Genomic DNA, 19,970 nt, shown 5'->3' with positions numbered 1-19,970 from the left:
TTGCCTGACACTCGTGTGGCGTGAATGTTGCTTGCCACTTGTCAGCCCAAGCCTGGATATTGTCCAGGTCTAGCTGCATTTGGACATGGACTGATTCAGTATCTGAAGAGCCATGAATGATGCTGAACATTGTGCAATCATCAACGAACATCCCCACAAGTCTTCAGTGCAATTACCAGAATATTGTCAGGGTTGATAGCTTTTGCACTATCAAGCCCCTTCAACCATTTCTTGGTATCACGTAGAGTGAATCGAATTGGCTGAAGACTGGCATCTGTGATGCTGGGGACCAGATTCACAGCCACATGGTGAGCTCTGGACATTCCAATGAACTTTTACCATCTGGCCTGAACTCAAACTTCAGGAAGTCATGGCCAAACTTGCTATTGTGCCACACATAATAACGCAGGTAGAATTCACTCAACATGGTCTCCACACCAGTCACCTCTATGTCAAAAGTCACGCAGCCCCATGTGGTTGCGAGAGGATTTCCCTCCAGTTCCAGTTATTGCCATTGATGAGCCAAATGCCCACTGCATGTGTTACTCCTGGAAACAAGTAGCTTCAATATTGGAGGCAGTGAGGATTAAAATCCAATCAGACAATTAATGGAGTAGATTCCACTGAGATCAGTGGAAAGAAAAATCAAGTGGGACGTATAAAGGATGGCCAATCAGCAAAGGAGCGTTAACTATCCAGCGGCGAATGTTAAAACCTTTAAATAGGAGGTGTCAGAGTGGGGCTCTGGTGCACACTGGCAGCACTACACCCCTGGTCAGGACATAAAGGGTAGCGGAAATCTAGAACTTTCTCCCCCAAAAAGCTGTGAAGACTGGGGACCAAAAGAACATTTCAGAAAATGAGATTGACAGATTTTTATTGGCTAAGGGTATTAAGTGTTACAAAACCAAGGGGATTGAGACACATCAGTCATAATCTAATTAAATTGCGGAAGGACTGCAGGCCTACACCTGTTCCTCAGATGAAAGACATCTTGCATCAAGTATGAAGGTCGGTAAATTTGGAGCCCATCTTCAAAGAGGGGTGCGTGCAAAATTTATGGAGTTTATCAGACATTGCGCCAGAACACTCATTACTTGTAGGCAGTCCCCTCTCTTACAGACAGCATGATATAAAGCATCACAAACTTGTTGCACAAAGTGATACAAAAGTCTTCCACCCACTCTTCTAGGGAATGCACCCAATGTTGTATTTTATGCCTCGGAGATATGGAGAGATGATACACTCCAGATTATATGTGTGCAGGGACTTATTTACAAGTGCTTTTAAAATGTCTCTGAAGTCACAAAATGTCTCATTCTTACAGTTCCTGAAGTTTAGCTTCTCTTTCTCGGTTACCACACCTTGGCTTAACTAATCACACACAGTGAGCAGTCAACAGTAAACAGTCACATGTGATCAAACACCAAACAATTGAACACTACACCCAGTATGGGCCTGGGCCTAGTGCCTTATTTTTTTTTACGTTCCCAGTCCCTACATAATTCGAGTAAAATTGGCAATGCAAGGGAATATTTTCTATGTGTATTAGTTGCACTAATGTTGCAAATAATTTTTTTCCAGATGAGTTTACCCCAATGGCCAGCATCAAGAAAAAGTCTTCCCCTATATTTTTATGTGCTTATACCCAGCCATTTATAGCATAATGGCTCCACAGGTGTTCTGCTGAATCACTGCAAAAGCACCACAGGAACAGATTAAAATGGTTTCCTAATGCTTACTCACTACCCTCAATGTGAGTTATTTAGTCTTTTGTGTTGTTCAGCCTTTATGTACTGATCTCCTTAGAGAGGGGTTCTTGCTGCATTGAAAATTATAGCCAAAGGATGAAGTTCCTGTGTTAATCCTGAATTGGTAATTCTTATGTCAATTCCAAATATCTCTGTGCGGGCTACATGAACATTCCTGTTATTCAGCCGTTGTCTAACACTATGGATAGTGACGATTGTGGGATCTGATTTAGGATATTTCCAGCAATACAGCAACACGAGGAAGAACAATACCAATTTGCATCTATACAGCAACTTTAACATGGAAAAACATCCCAAGGTGCTTCTTGAGAGTGTTATCAAAAAAAAGATTGACACTGAGCCACATGAGGGGATATCCAAACAGTAGAGCCAAAGATAGGTCAAAGAAGTGGGTTTCAAGCAGTGTCTTAAAGGAGGAGAGAGAGGTAAAGAGGCAGAGATGTTTGAAGGGGAGAGTCCGAGAGCTTAGGGCCCAGGCAGCTGAAGGCACAGGTAACAATGGTAGGACAATTAAAATCAGGGATACCCAAGAGGCCAGAATTCAAGGAGTGCAGATATCAGAGAGGGTTGTAGGGCTGGAGGAGATTACAGAGATAGAGAGGGCAATGCCATAGAAGAATATGAAAACAAGGATATAAATTTTAAAATCAAGGCTTTGCCATGTGAGCCAGTGTCGGTCAGTGAGCACAGATCTGGTGGATTTTTTTTTTCATTTATCCTTTCATGGGTTGTGGGTGTCGCTGGCTAGGTCAGCATTTATTACCCACCCTTAATTACCCTTGAGAAGTTGGTAGTGAGTCGCCTTCTTGAACTGCTGCAGTCTGTGTGGTGTGGGTACACTCACAATGCTCACTGTGCTCCCCTTGGGAGGGAGTTCCAGGATTTTGACCCAGCAACAGTGAAGGAACGGCAATATATTTCCAAGTCAGGATAGTGAGTGACTTGGAGGGGAACTTCCAGGCAGTGGTGGTCTCATCTATCTGCTGCCCTTGTCCTTCTCAATGATAGAGGTTGCAGGTTTGAAAGGTGCTGTCAAAGTCACCATTCTGAGTTTCTGCAATGCATCTTTTAGATGGTACATACTGCTGCCACTTCATATAGGTGGTGGAGACTGGATGTTTCAGGTGGTGGACGTAGTGCCAATCAAACAAGATGCTTTGTCCTGGTTGGTGCTGTGCTTCTTGAATGTTGTTGGAGCTGCACTCATCCAGGCAAGTGGAGAGTATTCCATCACACTCCTGACTTGTAGATGGTGGATAGGCTTTTGGGAGTCGGGAGGTGAGTTCCTCGCTGCAGGATTCCTAGCCCCTGACCTGCTCTTGTAGCCACAGTATTTATTTGGTTGGTCCAGTTCAGTTTATAGTCAATGGTACCCCCCAGGAAGTTGATAGTGGGGGATTCAGCAATGATAATGTCATTGAATGTCAAGAGGAGATGGTTATATTCTTTCCTGTTGGAGATAATCATTGCCTGACATTTGTGTGGCACAAATGTTTCTTGCCACTTATCAGCCCAAGCTTGATCCAGGTCTTGCTGCATTTGGACATGGACTGCTTCATTATCTGAGGAGTTGCGAATGGTGCTGAACATTGTGCAGTCATCAGCTAACATCCCCACTTCTGACCTTATGATGGAGGGAAGGTCAGTGATGAAGCAGCTGAGGATGGTTGCACTAGGACATTAACCTGAGGAATTCCTATAGTGATGCCCTGGGACTGAGATTATTGACCTCTAACAACTACAATCATATTTCATTTTGCCAGGTATGACTTTGATCAGTGAAGAGTTTTCCCCCCGATTCCCATTGACTCCAGCTTTGCTAGGGCTCCTTGATGCCACATTCAGTCAAATGCTCTTTGATGTCAGGGGCGGTAACTCTCACCTCACCTCTGGAATTCAGCTCTTTTGTCCATGTTTGTACCAAGGCTGTAATGAGGTCAGGTACTGATTGGCCCTGGAGGAACCCAAACTGGGCGTCACTGAGCAGATTATTCCTGAGTAAGTGATGCTTAATAGCACTGCCCACGACATCTTTCATCACTTTGTGATGATTGAGAATGGACTGGTGGAGTAGTAATTGGCCAGGTTGGGTTTGTTCTGCTTTTTATGTACAGGACATACCTGGGCAATTTTCCATATAGCCAGGTAGATGCCAGTGTTGTAGTTGTACTGGAACAGCTTCACTAGGGGCTAATCTAGATCCAGTGTCAGTTAGGAATCTGGCAGCAGGGTTTTTGATAGGCATTCTGAAATTGCCAACTCTAGAGCTAACAAAGACATAGCTGAGGGTTTCAGCAGCAGATCAGCTGTTGATGTTACGCAGGTGCGACTAGGTGATCTTGGGGGTTAAGGAGAGAATGAGGCTAGAAGGCCATCTCATTATCAAGTAGGTTGCTTACAATCTGGTTCAGCCCCAGAATGAAGAATTCAGTGAGTAGGGAATGGTGTTTGTGATGGAGACCAAAGACAATGGATTTGCTCTTCTCAACATTCAACTGGAGTAAATTGCTGCTCATCCAATACTGGATGTTGGACAAATGGCACGACAAATCAAAAGCAGTGGAGGGGTCAATAGAGGCCGAGTGGTCTGTCTCTCTGCTGTAAATTCTATGTGATTTTACGAATATATTTCTGAAAAGTACTGATAAAATTGGTACAGCTCCCATTCATAGGTCATTTGATACACTGTTCAACAACAATGCTCCATCATATCTCTGTGCTGCTGAAATGCCACAGTACTTAATGCAATGTTTCTTTAAGGCCTTATGGTCTAATTAGTGCTGACTCAAGGTATCTTGAAGTAAATTATTTGTTGATTTCTGCATGAACGAAGCAGCGTAAAATGGATAACTTCCTAACTTTTGGCATCTAAAGTGTGATAGGCTCAGAACTTCCATATAGATGGGTTTCCATTTGACTCATCTCACTGAATAATTCATTATTTTCCCTCAGTTACAACTTCAGCAGAACATCCGACTGGCTTCTCCAGGTGTGCTGATTTCTACCAAAAAGACCGATGATGCAGGAACTCTCTCAGAGGATGATGGGTTGCCCAGAAGTCCCCCAGAAATATCGTCTCTTCACGCAGTGCTGAGGTGCTCCACTCCAAAGGTACAATAGGCCCCGATGTTAGCCGGGAGCTGGAGTGGGTGTGGGGAGGCTGAACTTGGCCAAAGAATCTGACAAGGCCAACGGTAACAGCAGGGCCTCATTAGATATTGTTCAACGGCCTCCCGCCAGGCAATGAGCCTGGACAGAAATGCTCCATTCTCTTCTGTCAATCTTGTGATGTAGCGTATAAGTGGTTGACAGAGGAAATAATGAGGCATTCGTTCATCTTCAGTGCTCGAGTGGAATTGGAATGGTATGTGGCGGATTTTATAACAGGCCTGCAATCCGTTCCACCACCAATTTAGGGATTCAGCAACAGAGAGAAAAGCCTACCCCAATGTGCTTCATCTGTTAATAGTGCGCGTTATCCTTTTAAAAGGTCTGGCAGAGCAGGTTTGAGACCGTATGGTCTACTGCTGCTCCTAATTCTTATGTTCTTGTGTTAATATGATGTTAAATTAATCTACTATTTGATGCCTATTGTCTTCTACTTCCACAGGCATTTGCCAAACAAAAGTAGTCAGCCTTTGACCTTCACTAACCCTCTCCCTAATTCTACCCTCCAGCCTGCTGCCCTTGTTGAGCGACACAGTTCTTTGAGTTTAGGTGGAATGGAAAGTGAAGATGAAGAACAGGTAAAAGTTTAGCTTTTCTCTTTGCAGCTGGTGGTTATAGGATCAGAGTGGTTACAGCATAGAAGGCCATTCAGTCCATTGTGTCTGTGCTGGTTCTCTGCAAGAACAACTCAACTAGTCCCACTCCCCTGCCCTTTCCCATAGCCCTGAAATTGTTTTTTTTCCCCAAATAATTTTCCTTTTTGAAAGTCTTGAATGAATCTGCCTCTGCCACACTCCCAGATAGTGCATTCCAGATCCTAACTACTCGCTGTGTAAAAAGAATTTTTCCTTGTGCTGCCTCAGATTCTTTTGCCAATTACCTCATATCAGTGCCCTCTGGTTCTTAACCTTCCTGCCAATTTAATGGCAGCATATATATGACTCCGTACTAAGAATGTGTTAATAAAATTACATGATTATGACCATAAGAGCCACGATAACCTAGAAACTACTCTCGGTGACTTAAACAAAATAAATTATGGTAAAGAAGGAGACCATTTGGCCCATTGTGTCTGTGTCAGCTCTTTGCCAGAGCAGTCCATAAGTAACTTCTCTGTCCTGTGTTTCCTCATTACCCTCTATCTTCCTCCAGGACCTCTACTTTCCACCTCTGTAAGATTGCCCAACTCTGACCCTGCCTCAGCTCATCTCCTCCTGAAACCCTCATTTATTCTGTTGTTACATCTAGACGTGACCATTCCCCAAACCAAGCACAATCAGGCAGCATAGTAGGGCAGAATTTGTTTATTTTTCTTCCTTGCATAAAAAAATCTCTTGATGTGTTTAAGAGTTGGAAAGTTTTATTAATACAGATCAAAATGGGTTTATCACCACAAGACTAAGCATTTCTAATAAGAGTCTCTTGTGCTCCATCTGTGACTTAACCTGATTTAAAATTAATGAACATTAAAAACAATTACGTTAAAACATTCACTGGTGTACACTTGTCAGTTTCTTAGTAATTTGAATATTTATCAACATGTAAAAACTTTTAAGTTGTGCTGACTAATGCCTCTGGGCCTAAAAGATACCAACTTAAGTTGAAAGGCTTCCTCTACGGTGGCAAACGAGCACAAGTGTGGAGAATCGCCATGGTGATTATTTCTATCAGGCTGCGGGTAGAGTCAGCATCCAATGGGATTTTTTTTCAACAATGTGCTAAAGATTGCAAAAACTTGATTTACGCTTGACCTGAGTTGTGCTTGCTCCTTTACACTGGTTTGGCCAATCTCAAAACCCAACTGAAGTTGGTACAAACTCTAAGCCAATATATCATATTACTGTATTTACCTAGGAAGATCATTTTTGGAAGATGCACTGATGAAACTTGCTAGTTATGACTAATGACATGCACCTATTGCAAAATGACACAAGCCAAGCCATGCGCTATTCGTATGTGAGTGAATGAAGACAAGACCGAGAAGAAACAGAAAGGAGATCATAATGAAGAGCTTATGCTTCAAGCAACACATGTTAACTTTAAATACTCATTTGCAACTTATCTTTTTGACGAAGAAACTGAAAATGCTGGAAAAAAAAACTCAGTAAGTTAGGCAATACCTGTGGAGAAAGAGAAACAGAGTTAACGTTTCAGGTCTGTGGCCTTTTCACCAGAACTGGAGAAAGTTAGAGACATAATACGTTTTGAGCAAGGGGTGGGTGGGACAATTTTTTTAAAACTGCTGTCAATATTATATTTGCCCTCACAATTTTCTGCTGGTGGCAATTTTCTCCTGGGTGCAGTTCTGCAGGCAGCTGCGGCCCTCCACGATATCTTTACCCAAGTGGCTGTTTGACATTTGCGAAGCTGGCTGGTAACCACTGACAAACTATTTGGCCGTGGGAGGAAAACATGGTAACTGAGCTTGATCCTATTCCTACTCGACATATGCACTTTTGTCCTTCCACCAGGGGCCACGGGGTAACAAGAAACTTTGGTTAATCTTTCCTCTTTAGAGAGCGAGTAACATTTTATATGAAATTTGAAAATGAGGACAAACAGAATTTTAATTCCAAGCAACCTGATAAGGCTATATATGGTGAGTGGAAACTGTTGGATTGTAGGCATGTTGATGCTATGTTCACAACTTTAAAATACATTTTGTGATTTTAGCAAACATTACAATCAAATTATTTTAGAAAAGTACTAAAGAACAATTCAGTGCAGTGGCAGAGTTGAAATTATCAATTATGAAAGATGTGATGGGAAGATTGGGCCGCAAGATGACTGCATCTATTGGATATCTAGATCTTACTTCTCACGATCTGGTCATCCAACATAGAGCTGCCCTCAGTATGAAACAGTACCAAGCTACAGCCAACTTTTAAACAATTCCATCAAAGTCAAGCATGTTCCCAAGAGGTTTCAGCACAATAGTATAGAAAAAGGCTCTTGGAATATCACAAGTAAATGTCAATCAGGGAGAACTCATAATGCTGCAACTTACTGCCATGTACTATCGGGACTTTTTTTTGCAAAAGGATTTATGTCCCTACGTCTATTGAATCCAACATCGATAAATCCGTTCCAGTTCCTGACACGAGGGATGTTGTTCAATTTCTGAATGATTCTGGAAGCGCAGTGGAGGGATAAAGGGACATCTCCTCTTGGGCAGTCCATCCCTCTTCACACTTTTGGTCCTTTGCAGAACTCCTGGGTCGGGGATTGCCTCTCACCACCTGACTGTATGGACTTCCAGTCCTCCTTTTCAAGCTCCACACTTTCCCCAGTCACCACAAGTTGAGCAGGCACTTGCTCCTCCTCCTCTCAGGTTTGCGATGGTTTGTTGTGATCCTGGCTTCCAAGGATGTTGACATGGTAGAATCATGTGGAAAATCACAGATATGCGCTTGACTTAATAAATGTTGGATTCTAGATAAATAGTAGAATAACAGCATAACAATAGACAGCTTTCATTTTATGAAACAGTAAAAATTCAACTGATTATGGATCATTAGTCTTCGTTGGTAGGACAGTTGCTCAGCTGTGGTTCAGTGGATTGCATGTTTGTGTCTAACCCAGAAGGTTTGGGGTTCAAGTCCCAATCCAGATACTTGAGGTTGGATTTTAGCCCTCTTCCCCTCTTGCTGGGCATGTTTTGGGTGCAGGAGCGGGGGCACATAAAATGTGTAGAGTGCCCAGTCCAGCTCCCTCCCGCCCATCCCTGATCTGTTCCCTGCAATATGGGGGTGGGTAAGGTGCCCATTAAGCCACCCATCATTAGACTTATTGAGGCCCTTAACTGCCTAATGAGTGGCAATTAAATTCTGGGCAGTGGCCAGGAAAGGAGGGGGAGTTGCTCAACCCTGTGCACATCAGGGGCACCCCTCAAGATGTCACCTTTCCTATGTTCCTCCCTGCCTACCCTCCAAAACCTGACCCCACCCCACCCCCCAACCCCCCTTACCTAGGCTCTCCTCTCACCCTAAAGGCCCAGAACATATCTGTCTTTGATGGCCATCATCTTCTTCCTGGGGGCTCCTTAAATTCCCAGCAGTGCCCACTATTGAGCCCTGAAGTTGCTGGGACTGCAAGAGCTTCCAGCCAATCAGTTTTGCTGGAAGTTCTCAAGGATGGGCCTTCCTGTCCACTAAGGAGTGCAAGTCTGACTCTTAGCCTGTTTAGCCCACACCTAATGTGTTATAGCTGCAAGGCAGGCTTTTTAAGGATCGACCTCCTTCCAGAGGGGGTAAGCAATCCTTCCCACCACCCTTCCCACCATCCCCCACCCCGTGAAATCCAGCCCTTGAGTATAAAGATCAAGGTTGACACTCAAGTGCAGTACTGAGGGAGTGCTGCACTGTCTTGCTGTTTTTTTTAGATGAGATGTTAAACCAAAGCCTTCTTCATGCTCTCAGGTGGACATAAAAGATCCCAAACTATTTTGAAGAAGAGTGGGGGAGATATCCCCAGTGTCCTGACCAACATTTATCCCTCAATCAACATCACAAAAGAAAAACAGATTATCAGGTCACTAACACAGCTGTTTGTGGGATCTTGCTCTGTGCAAATTGGATGTTGTGTTTCCAATATTACAGCAGTGAATACACTTCAAAAGTACATCATTGTCTGTAAAATGCAATGGTTTTGAAAGGTGCTATATAAATACAAGTTTTTCTTTTGTTTGAAGCACTTGCATGCGTATCACCATAGGGCATATACACAATGTTTGATAACAATAATTAAGAGCATATTATCTCTAATTGAAAAAAAAACAAGGATTGATAAACACAGTGTAATATTCGCTGGAATATAGGAAAGGTGTCAGAGCTGTGAGCCACAAGGATGAATTCAGTATTGGACTTTGCTACACTCACATTGTGTATTGTGTTTTGACACATTGTTTTCTTTTATTGTAGTCTTTTGTTTGTTGTAAAAGCTTTTTCATTGAGCATTCCAATGCAAATTGCTGATTTGATTTCAATAATGTCAAGTAGACAAAATGGCTGCCCATTGACCCACTTGACTTCAAATTCAAATAGTCGTGCATTTTGGGAACATCCTCAGAGACTTGAGTGCACAGGTTATAAATGAAATTTTCTCCCGTGCCAAAACACTCAATTATGCACTAAAAAAGAATGGCCCTATGATGATTAGTAATTTGTATATAACATTTGCCACTTCTGGAAGTGAGATCATATTTGTAGAAAGTTAATTTTCATTGCAGCCTCAGGATCCCATAAGTTATTCAATGAAAACTCTAGAGAGAATGGGATGTTATATTTGGTCCTGCCTCATAATAGTTTCTGGCTTTTTAGACAACTTGCTTCTCATTTTGATTTCGTCTGAGGGTTTCTTGGCAATAACTATCAATTATGGTAGTGTGGATCTCAGCTGGACTTAATATATAACATCCCAGCTATTGCCTCTGGAGAGGAATATTCTATTTACATTTCAATAAAATGTTTGATTCAAATTTCAGAAGCTAGCTGGGTTTGACCTTCAGAGATGGCACTGTCTTTAGAAATTTATTCTCTGAAATCTGGGTTGAAGATTATTAATGGACCTGGTTTCCATGTGGAAAGTGGAGCCAAATATGGCCAAATACTCACTCCCTGGGCCACAAGAATGCCTGAAAAACGTTTGATGCTATATTGGCTTTGGATGATTATCAGGCATCAAGGACAGCCACCTAAAATATACGTTAGACACCTTACTTGTATAATGAAGAGCCCAATCCTGTTTTAGGAAACACTCAGGGAAATTGGCCAATCCTGAGCCCACCCACTCCACTCAGGTTATGCTGGCATGGATGCAGCCAGGCTCCACCAAAAGGGTAAGGTGAGTTGTTCCTCTCTCTGTACCATGTGCAGTTTTGGACTCCTCACATATGGAGGGATTTACTTGCACTGGAGGCAGTTCAGGGGAGATTAACCAGGCTGATTCCTAGGACAAAAGGGTTTTCTTATGGGGAAAGGTTGAACAGGTTGAGCCTAGCTGGAATTTGAAGAATGAGACATGGTCTTAATGAAACATCCCAGAGGATGCTCAGAGGATGTTTCCCCTCATAGGGGGGATCTAGAGCTAGGAGGCACAGTTTAAAAATAATGGGTCTCCCATTTACAATGGAGATGAGGAAGAATTTCTTCTCTCAGTGGGTGATTAATCTTTGGAATTCACTACCCCAGAGAGCAGTGGAGACTGGGTCATTGAACATAGTCAAGGCTTAGTTGGACAAACTATTGATCTACGAGGGAGTCAAAGTTTTTTTTTGAGGATGTGGGAGTTGCTGACAACATTTCTTGCCTACCTCTAATTGTCCGTGAGAAGTTGATGGTGAGCTGCTTTCTTGAGCCGCTGTAGTCTATCTGGTGATGGATATGCACAGTCCTGTTAGGAAAGACATTTCATGATTTTGATCCAGCGACATTGAAGGAGCAACAATTTATGGCTGGATTGTTGCGGGGTCAGCACAACTCTGTGGATCTTTGAAAATGGCTGCCGGGACCAGATACTGGGTTTTCCAACTCCATTCCCAGGATTTCTGATTTGTAACAATGCCTTTTAAGGGTGTGGTCTGGTTCAGGTTGCGAGCATGCACCCTGCACACCTGAATTGGCCAGCTCCATTGTGGGGATGGGCATGTCTTCATCCTCTGCAATTTTCATGCAGTCAGGCCAGTTTTTCAAAGAGTTGTGGTTCATGGCACCTCAGAGATGTCATGAACTATAGTCTGCATGAGGGAACCTTTTGAAAAGTAAGTCCAAAACTCCTCCTCATGACCCCTATACCAGTGTATGGACCTCCAGCCATTCCCCAAGGCCCCCATACCTTCCATGCCAAGCTATGCTCCTCCACCCATTCCCCATGGCTCTGCACAATCTCCATATCAAGCTTTGGCACTTGGATGCCCATTCATCCACTATACACCATACAGAACCAAATAACTCCACAGTAAAAATAGGACATATAAAAAAAAGCTTTTTAAAAACAGTCCTGACTTTCCACTTTCTTTTAAAAAATCTCCTTTTTACTACAGGACAATAAAAGTGTCAATCATCCAAAACTTTAAAAGTATCAATAGCTGAAACTATAAGCACTTGAAACCTCTTTATCGTGTATAAATATACATTGTGCAGTTCAGAGAGCCAGAGCTGTCAATCAAGCAGTGTTTTCTCTGGGGCTCAGGTATTTTGGTACTCTAATCAATTTCTGGGCTCCCAGCCTAGCCTCATTATGATGGCTCAACTGCAGCCTGCACCAATACCTTGGGAAAGAAAATCCTGTCTTCGCGGGCATTTTCTCCCAAGTACTGCGGACTGAGCTGGGCATTTTCCTGACTCCTGCTACCTGCCTTGAGGATGAAAAACCCAGCCTATAGTTCCAAGTTAGGATGGTGTGTGGCTCAGAGGGGAACTTGCAGGTGGTGGTGTTCCCATGCCTCTGCTTCCCTTGTCCTTCTAGATAGTAAAGGTCACAGGTGTGGGAAGTGATGTTGAAGGAAACTTGACAAGTTGCTGCAGCACACCTTGTATACAGTACACCTTGCTGCCACTGTGCATCAGTCATGGAAGGGGTGGATGTTTAATTTGGTGGATGGGGTGCCGATCAAACACCCTGCTTTGGCCTGGATGTGACGAGCTTCTTGAGTGTTGTGGGAGCTGCACTCATCCAGGCAATTGGGCAGTATTCCATCACACTCCTGACTTGTGCCTTGTGGATGGTGGACAGGTTTGGGGGAGTCAGGAGGTGATTTACTCAGGTTATGGGGGAGGGTCTGACAAGAAAGTGGAGTTGAGAGCACCCTCAGATCATCCATGATCTTATTGAATGGCAGAGTAGGCTCTATGGATCAAATGGCCTATTCCTGCACCTATTTCTTATGATCTTATGATCCTAGTTCCAGAGCACTCTCGACAGCTGTGATCAGACCCTCACTGTGATCTCACCGTCTTGCAGAAATCACCTGTTACCAGTGGGGTAAGCTGCCAAAAACATAATTCTCCTCAGCTGCTTGTGGAAGAGCAAATATTTGGATATTTAGTGCCTTCCAAAACCATGACCACTACTATCCAGAAGGACAAGGGCAGCAGACACATGGGAACACCACCACCTGGAAGTTCCACTCCAAGCCACTCACCATCCTGAATTGGAAATATATCGTCGTTCCTTCACTGTCGCTGGGTCAAAATCCTAGAACTACCTCCCTAACAGCACTGTAGGTGTACCTACACCACATAGACTGCAGCGGTTCAAGAAGACACCTCACCACCACCTTCTCATGGGCAATTAGGGATGGGCAATAAATGCTGGCCTAGCCAGCGACGCCCACGTCCCATGAACACAAAAGAAAATGAAAGACCCAAATCTGGGCTTCCCCTCTCCAATTTGCAGCAGCATCGAGTTTGGGGACCCAGGCAAATTTCTAATAACTTTTTGTCTGACTTTATAGTAAATGTTAATCAAAGGCAAAATACTGCGTTTGCTGGAAATCTGAAATAAAACAGGAAATGCTGGAAATTCTCTGCAGGTCTGGTAGCACCTGTGGAGAGAGATATCAAGTTAACGTTTCAAGTCAATGACTTCATCAGGACAACACTAGGAATGGCTTGTCCTTTTCCCTCTTGACAAGATTTGAGGAGCCTACATAATATGATTGAGGAACACTGTGGCTCAGTTGGTAACCCTCTTGCCTTTGAAGCAGGAAGCTGTGGGTTGAAGTCTGACTCAGGACTTGAGCACAGGATCTGTGCTGTTGGAGGTGTCATCGGATGAATGTGAAGTTGAACTGAGAACCTCTCCATTGGGCATAAAAGGTCACACAGCACTGGACTTCTTACTTTGGCCAATATTTATCCCTCAACCAACATTACTTAAAAAAAAATAGATTATCTGGTCTTTTAATCTCATTAATGTTTGTGGGATCTTGCTTTGTGCAAATTGGCAGCCCAGGTTACCTACTTGCCAAAAGTCACTATAATTTAAAAGTACTTCATTAGACATAAAGTGCTTTGGGCTCTGAGGTCATGAAAGGCACTATATAAATGGAAATTCTTAATTTATTTCAATCCGTTTTCCACTACTGAGGGGTCATATTAAATGACCATCACTCAATTCGCAATAACTAAGCAAATTCACTCTGGCTGTAAGGACAGAGGGAAGTGTTTCACTGGCAGTGTAGGGGTGGAAACACATTACTGAGATAGCTTAAGGAGCTTTTGTGATACATGACCCATGGCTATTGCAGCAAAGTGGGAAAAATCTCTTTCTGTGCATGTGGTGCAATAAAATGTTCCACATAAAAATGATTTATTGTAATGGTAATTCAAACTGTCATCTATATTTTTTTCTTTCAGATATCCTCAAAGCCTTCTTCCAGACCTCTGAGTCCCCTCTCACCACTGGTTTTCATGACAACCAGCTCTGACTCACTTCCTGTTGATTTCAGCTCCCCAGCTAACTCATTCGCCTGCCTGGATAACTCGGCGGCAAGACACAAGATTGCCGTTAATCCTCGCAGACACAAGTTCGTTGCCAAAAAGATGAAGCCAACGATTGTAAGAATGCAGTGTCCACTGACAACAAAAAAGACAATAACCAGAAACATATGAAGCATGGACGTTGTCAATATTGTCAACGCCATGTGAATTGGAATGCAAAATGTGAATCTGAATCATTTCAAACCAACCTTATCAAATGCATTTGAAAAGAAAAATACGCAGTAGCTTTTGTTCCATATGTTTAACCCAATTTTGCTGTTATTTTAATAATAGAACAACTACATTGATAAAAAAAAATAAGGAGAAATGCATTTGTTTTATAATTAATGCAATCAGCAGTTTGTTCTCATGTTAGTAGAATTCAACATTTCCTTTACCTAAATTTGAGAAAATAACCCTTTAAAACAAGAAGAAGAAATTATTTTTGGCATTTTTTCCACAATCTATCGTCTCCCATTACTTCATTTTCATGACTTGCTTCTTCAGTAAGCCTCTGGTTATTTTCTTAGCTGAATTTGTTTGAAATGATTGTCTGCTCTTCTTAGTTTCATAACCCATAGAACGAAAGCAAAAGCAGAGCTCAGTCAACAGGGGAAGCTACAATCACATCCACGCAGGCGGGGACTTGAACGATCCCTGGCTTCGGCAGTGGCTGCGAAAATGGTCAGGCCACACAGGAAAATTGCAGAAACAGCGGCGGGGTGGAGAGGGGGTGGGGGGGATGGTGGGGGGGAGGTGGTGAGGTAGAGCTGAGTGCCAGCGGCGGACAACCTCACACCTCGGGCAGAACCCAGCCCGTGTCAGGCTGGTCTCGGCCTGCTGGGCCGGCCGGGGTGCCGACCCTCTCCCACGATTGGGGCCGGACCGCGATTTCACGCTGGTGGGCCAATTAAGGCCTGCCCAGCGTCAAAGGCAAGCAGCAGCGCTCAGCACTGTGCGTTGGGAGGGGGGAGGGGGAGGGCGAGCATGAAATTCACGCAAACGCGGGAGTGAGCGCTTGAAAATCTCCCTGAGGTACAGAGCTGCCTCAGGGAGATGAAGCATTTTTTTTAAATGAAGATTTGAAAAATGTAATAAAATGTGACTCTGTCACATGAGCTGGGACATGCTATTAATTAAATTTTAAAACTTTTATTTTATTTTTGTTTGCTTTTGGGAACCTCATCCCGCCCGTGAATGAATGAGGTTTCCAAAAAATGCGAAGGCCGTTCGGCCTTTTCGCCCGCCCGCCATTGGTAAGGTTAGACGGGCAGCGAAAAATTTAAATGAATTGATTCATTAATGGCCTTAACAGGCCTTTTAATTGTCGACGAGCATACTGTCATCTCTGGTGCGGGGCCGCCAACTGAAATATTGCACACTGCGCATTGACATCGGCATGCTCAGCCAACATCAACGCGCGTCATTTCATACTCCAGCCAGTCGGGTGCGCGCCCGCCCATCGAGCTAAAAATTTTGCCCTTTGTTTTTGGATGTTGTCACCAGACAGCAGCTTGGGGCTGAGAAATAAGAGTGGGCTGAGGCTAAATTCTTGACGGACAGCAGAGGTAACAGGGTAGGAGCAGGAAGAGAAGCCATTGCATCTGATTCTCTAGTTAATGACCAGATAAGTAAGAGTGGAACCAGGCAATAGCAATCTCACTTAGGTGGACATTGAAGGAGAGACATGGTGGGGTGAACCATGTCAAGGACTGCAGACAGGTTGAGAAGGATATAGAGGGACAGAACACCAGCGTCATATTTACAGACTGTGTATTTTGTGACTTTAAGCCCATTTTAGGGCAGTTCCGGGGGAGGAAACATGATTGGAGGGTTCAAATACAGAATTGCAGGAAAGGCAGGCATAGTTTTGACCTTGTATATTGTACCATATCAAGCGGGTAGCACTTTAACTCTGAGTCAAGATGGTTATGGGTTCTAGTCCTGCTTCAGAATTTGAGCACATTATCTAGGCTAACACCTCAGTGAAGTAATGACTTGTTTCTAACCCTCTAGTTGTCAGCATAGTTTCCTCAGCCAGTTCACATCATAGTATGTCTGCAATTGAAATAGGTAGCCAGGTCTGGGTCTATGATACTCATGTAAAAAAGAAAGTATCAGCAGATTACACATTAAATTGTCCACATGAGACTTGACCAACTAAGAAGTTTGTTGGACATGTACCTTCATATAAATATAAGCAATAGGAGCAGGAGTTGGTCATAAGGCCCCTTAAACCTGCTCCATTGTTCAGCAAGATGAAAGCTGATCTTCTTCCTCAATTTCACTTTCCTACCCTATTCCCATATCCCTTGATTCCCTTAATGTTCAATAATCTATTGAATGCAGTCTAAATTAAACCCAACAACTGAGCATCCACAGCTCTTTGGGGGTAGAGAACTCTAAAGAATCACAACCCTTGGAGTGAAGAAATTTCTCCCCATGCCAGCCCTAAATAGCTGACTCCTTCTCCTGAGACTCCGATTCAATGTTTTCAGCCAGGGAAAGCAACCTTTCCGCCTGTCAAACCCTTGCAGAATTTCATATGTTTCAATGAGATCACCTCTTATTCTTTTAACTCCAGAGAATATTCGCCCATCTTCCTTGTTGATGTGACAATCAATCATAGAATGGTTAAAGCACAGAAGGAGGCCATTCAGCTCGTCAGGCCCATCATCTCTCTCCATCAGCAAATCAGCTCGGCCCACTCCCCAGCTCTTTCCCAGTAACCGTGTAAATTATTCATCTTCATTGCAGGTGGATATCCAATTCCCTTTTTAAGCCATCACTGGATATGCTTCCATTACGATCTCAGGCTGTGCATTCCAGCTCCTAACCACATGCTGCGTAAAAACGTTTTGTTTCTCATGTCGCCGTTGGTTCTTTTGCCATTCACATTAAATCTGTTACCTCTCGTTCTCAACCCTTCCACCAATAGGAACTAGCCTGGGGAGGTGATGGCGTAGCGGTATTGTTGCTGGACCAGGGACCCAGGGCAATGCTCTGGGGACCAAGGTTTGAATCCCTACATGGCAGATGGTGGAGTTTGAATTCAATAAAAATCTGGAATTAAGAAAGTGTAATAATGACCATTTAACAATTGTCATAGAAACCTATCTGGTTCACTAATGTCCTTTAGGAAAGGAAATCTGCTGTCCTTACCTGGTCTAGCTTACATGTGACTCCAGACCCACACCAATTTGGTTGACTCTTATATACCCTCTGAATGAGGACAACTGGGAAGGACAATAAGTGCTGGCCTAGCCAGTGATGTCTACATCCCATGAGTGAATATAAAAGAAAATAGTTCCTCCCTATCTACTCTGTCCAATCCCTCATGATTTTGAAAATCTCTATCAAATATCCTCTCAACCTTGTCTTCTCGAAGGAGAACAGCCCAAGCTTCTATCCTTCTAAATGGAGTCCCTCATCCCTGGAACCATTCTCATGAATCTTTTTCTACATCCTCGCTACAGCCTTCACATCCTTCCTAAGGTCCCCAGATTTGGACAGAATACATCCGTTGAGGCCAAACCTGTGTTAAAATAAAAGTTCACCATAACATACTTGCTTTTGTCTCTAAAGCCCAGGATCCCGTATACCTTATTAATGTCTTTTCAGCCTCCCTTTCCACGTTCCACAATTTGTGCACTTATGCCCCCAGGTCCTTTGCTCCTGCACCCCCTTTAGAATTGCAGTGGGTGGGTAAAGAAAGAGGCACCATGTCAAAAGCTGTCCCCCAACCAAGCCCAAAATTCCTTGTCCACAACTGTGAACATCTTGACATTTTAGGCTACTACTTACCAGCTATGGTAATGATATTCTATAGGAAAATCTGCTAAAGAAAAGAACGGGTAATTGCACAGGATGAGGGATGAGTCATGGTTTCTGTGTGGTCAACTAAAACTCCAAAAGCTCATTATCATTATTTTTAAATGAAATTGTGCTCTTGACATCATCAAAGTGCTGCGCAGTACTATGTGTAAGCCTGGATCAACCCAGTTTAAATAAACATTGTGCTTTATGTTAAAGAGTAGATGTCAGTAGAAATTATAAGCTGCTACAAACATTGTTAAAACTGACAGGACTTGTACCCAGCTGTTAGCTGTTTTCTGTGGGTTGAGTTTATATAACATTAAAGGGGTAGTTTTATAGAATAGATTGTTAATATTTTTAGGATGTTACAAGATTAAAGAGTATCTCCACCTCCAAATTTCTAACTTATGCAACTGATATTCACTGTCAAGCAAATTATATAGTATTGTCTGGGTGGAATTACCTCTTCACAGTAATGTTCTTAAAGCAATATTCTTTCTATACCAGATTGTGTGAGAGAACATAGTTCACATGAATTAATATTTAAAATGCAGATACATTAGCTTGCATAATATTATTTTTTTTTCCCTAGAGGGAACATTCTGGAAGTCCAAAGATTCCCAAATTAATTTTGCTTGAAAGTAAGGATGAAAGAGTTCGAGTCACATCCTCTGCCAGTGATTTACAGGATGAAACTGGTATGACTTAATTTATTGCTATCAGCTTTAGTTACGATATGAAATGAAAGAAATTACTGACTGGAACGATGGCATTAAGATGCCAGTCTTTAGTCCAGGTAATAATTAAGAAGTAGCTTACAGCAGTTGGTAGCATTCTTCAGAGTCAGAGGTTTATGGGCTCATGCACTACTTCAGAACTAGAGCATGTCATGTATGCTGATGCATACATGAGTGCGGTGTTAGTTTTTCAAATGAGAGGTGAAATCAAGGCCTTGTAAATCCCATGTTACTATTCAAAGAAGAGAAGTGGTGATGTGCTGGACAACATTCTCTCCGATGCTGAACGTTCAGTGCTCAGCAAAGGACTTAGTTTCATACCCTTACGCCCTCACCTCAATGAATTTCGGGCTCGGCAAGATGCTGAACTCTTCTTCCGCCGTCTTCGTCTCCGGGCTCACTTCTTTGGGGGGGAGTCCTCTCCCCATTCAACGGATCCTTTTACCCACCCCCAATACTCTCCCTCCACCTGGACCCCTCCCTCTGGATTCTTACCTTCTTTTGATCTTTTCATTGAGAACTATCGGCGCGACATTAGTCGTCTCAATTTCTCTGCTCCTCTCACCCATTCTAATCTCTCTCTCTTTGAACTTACTGCACTCCATTCTCTCAGGTCCAACCCTGACATTGTCATCAAACCCACTGACAAGGGTGGTGCTGTTGTTGTCTGGCGCACTGACCTCTACCTCGCGGAGGCTGAGCATCAACTCGCAGACACTTCCTCCTACCTCTCCCTGGACCATGACCCCACCACTGAACATCAAGCCATTGTTTCCAGGACTGTCACTGACCTCATCTCCTCTGGGGATCTTCCTCCCACAGCTTCCAACCTGATAGTCGCCCAACCTCGGACGGCCCGCTTCTATCTCCTACCCAAAATCCACAAACAGAACTGCCCTGGTAGACCGATCGTGTCAGCTTGCTCCTGCCCCACAGAACTCATTTCTCGTTATCTTTATTCCCTTCTCTCTCCCCTTGTCCAGTCCCTCCCCACCTAC

General features: G+C 43.3%; 1 protein-coding gene and 1 long non-coding RNA gene across 6 annotated transcripts in view; one reads left to right on the top strand and one right to left on the bottom strand.

Moving 5' to 3' along the window:
- Positions 1–19,970, top strand: part of zgc:66433 (uncharacterized protein LOC321250 homolog) — a 137,534-nt gene that overhangs the window by 95,647 nt on the left and 21,917 nt on the right. For all 5 annotated transcript variants that reach the window (XR_005943931.1, XM_041194775.1, XM_041194773.1 and 2 more), the window contains 4 exons: positions 4,725–4,883; positions 5,450–5,518; positions 14,297–14,497; positions 18,828–18,933. Coding sequence is in view for 4 of the 5 variants with exons in the window: in XM_041194775.1 (XP_041050709.1) it covers positions 4,725–4,883; positions 5,450–5,518; positions 14,297–14,497; positions 18,828–18,933 (535 nt within the window). In the remaining variant the exon portion in view is untranslated. The remainder of the gene's footprint in view (positions 1–4,724; positions 4,884–5,449; positions 5,519–14,296; positions 14,498–18,827; positions 18,934–19,970) is intronic.
- Positions 8,152–19,970, bottom strand: part of LOC121281790 — a 97,903-nt gene continuing 86,084 nt past the window's right edge. The window contains exons 3-4 of the long non-coding RNA XR_005943932.1: positions 11,251–11,330; positions 8,152–8,372 (exon numbers count right to left, since the gene is read on the bottom strand). This is a non-coding gene — a long non-coding RNA (uncharacterized LOC121281790). The remainder of the gene's footprint in view (positions 8,373–11,250; positions 11,331–19,970) is intronic.

The sequence above is a fragment of the Carcharodon carcharias genome, chromosome 9 (assembly GCF_017639515.1).
Source record: "Carcharodon carcharias isolate sCarCar2 chromosome 9, sCarCar2.pri, whole genome shotgun sequence".
In the NCBI taxonomy this organism is placed as follows: Eukaryota; Metazoa; Chordata; class Chondrichthyes; order Lamniformes; family Lamnidae; genus Carcharodon; species Carcharodon carcharias.
This window is presented reverse-complemented; position numbering and strand designations above follow the sequence as displayed.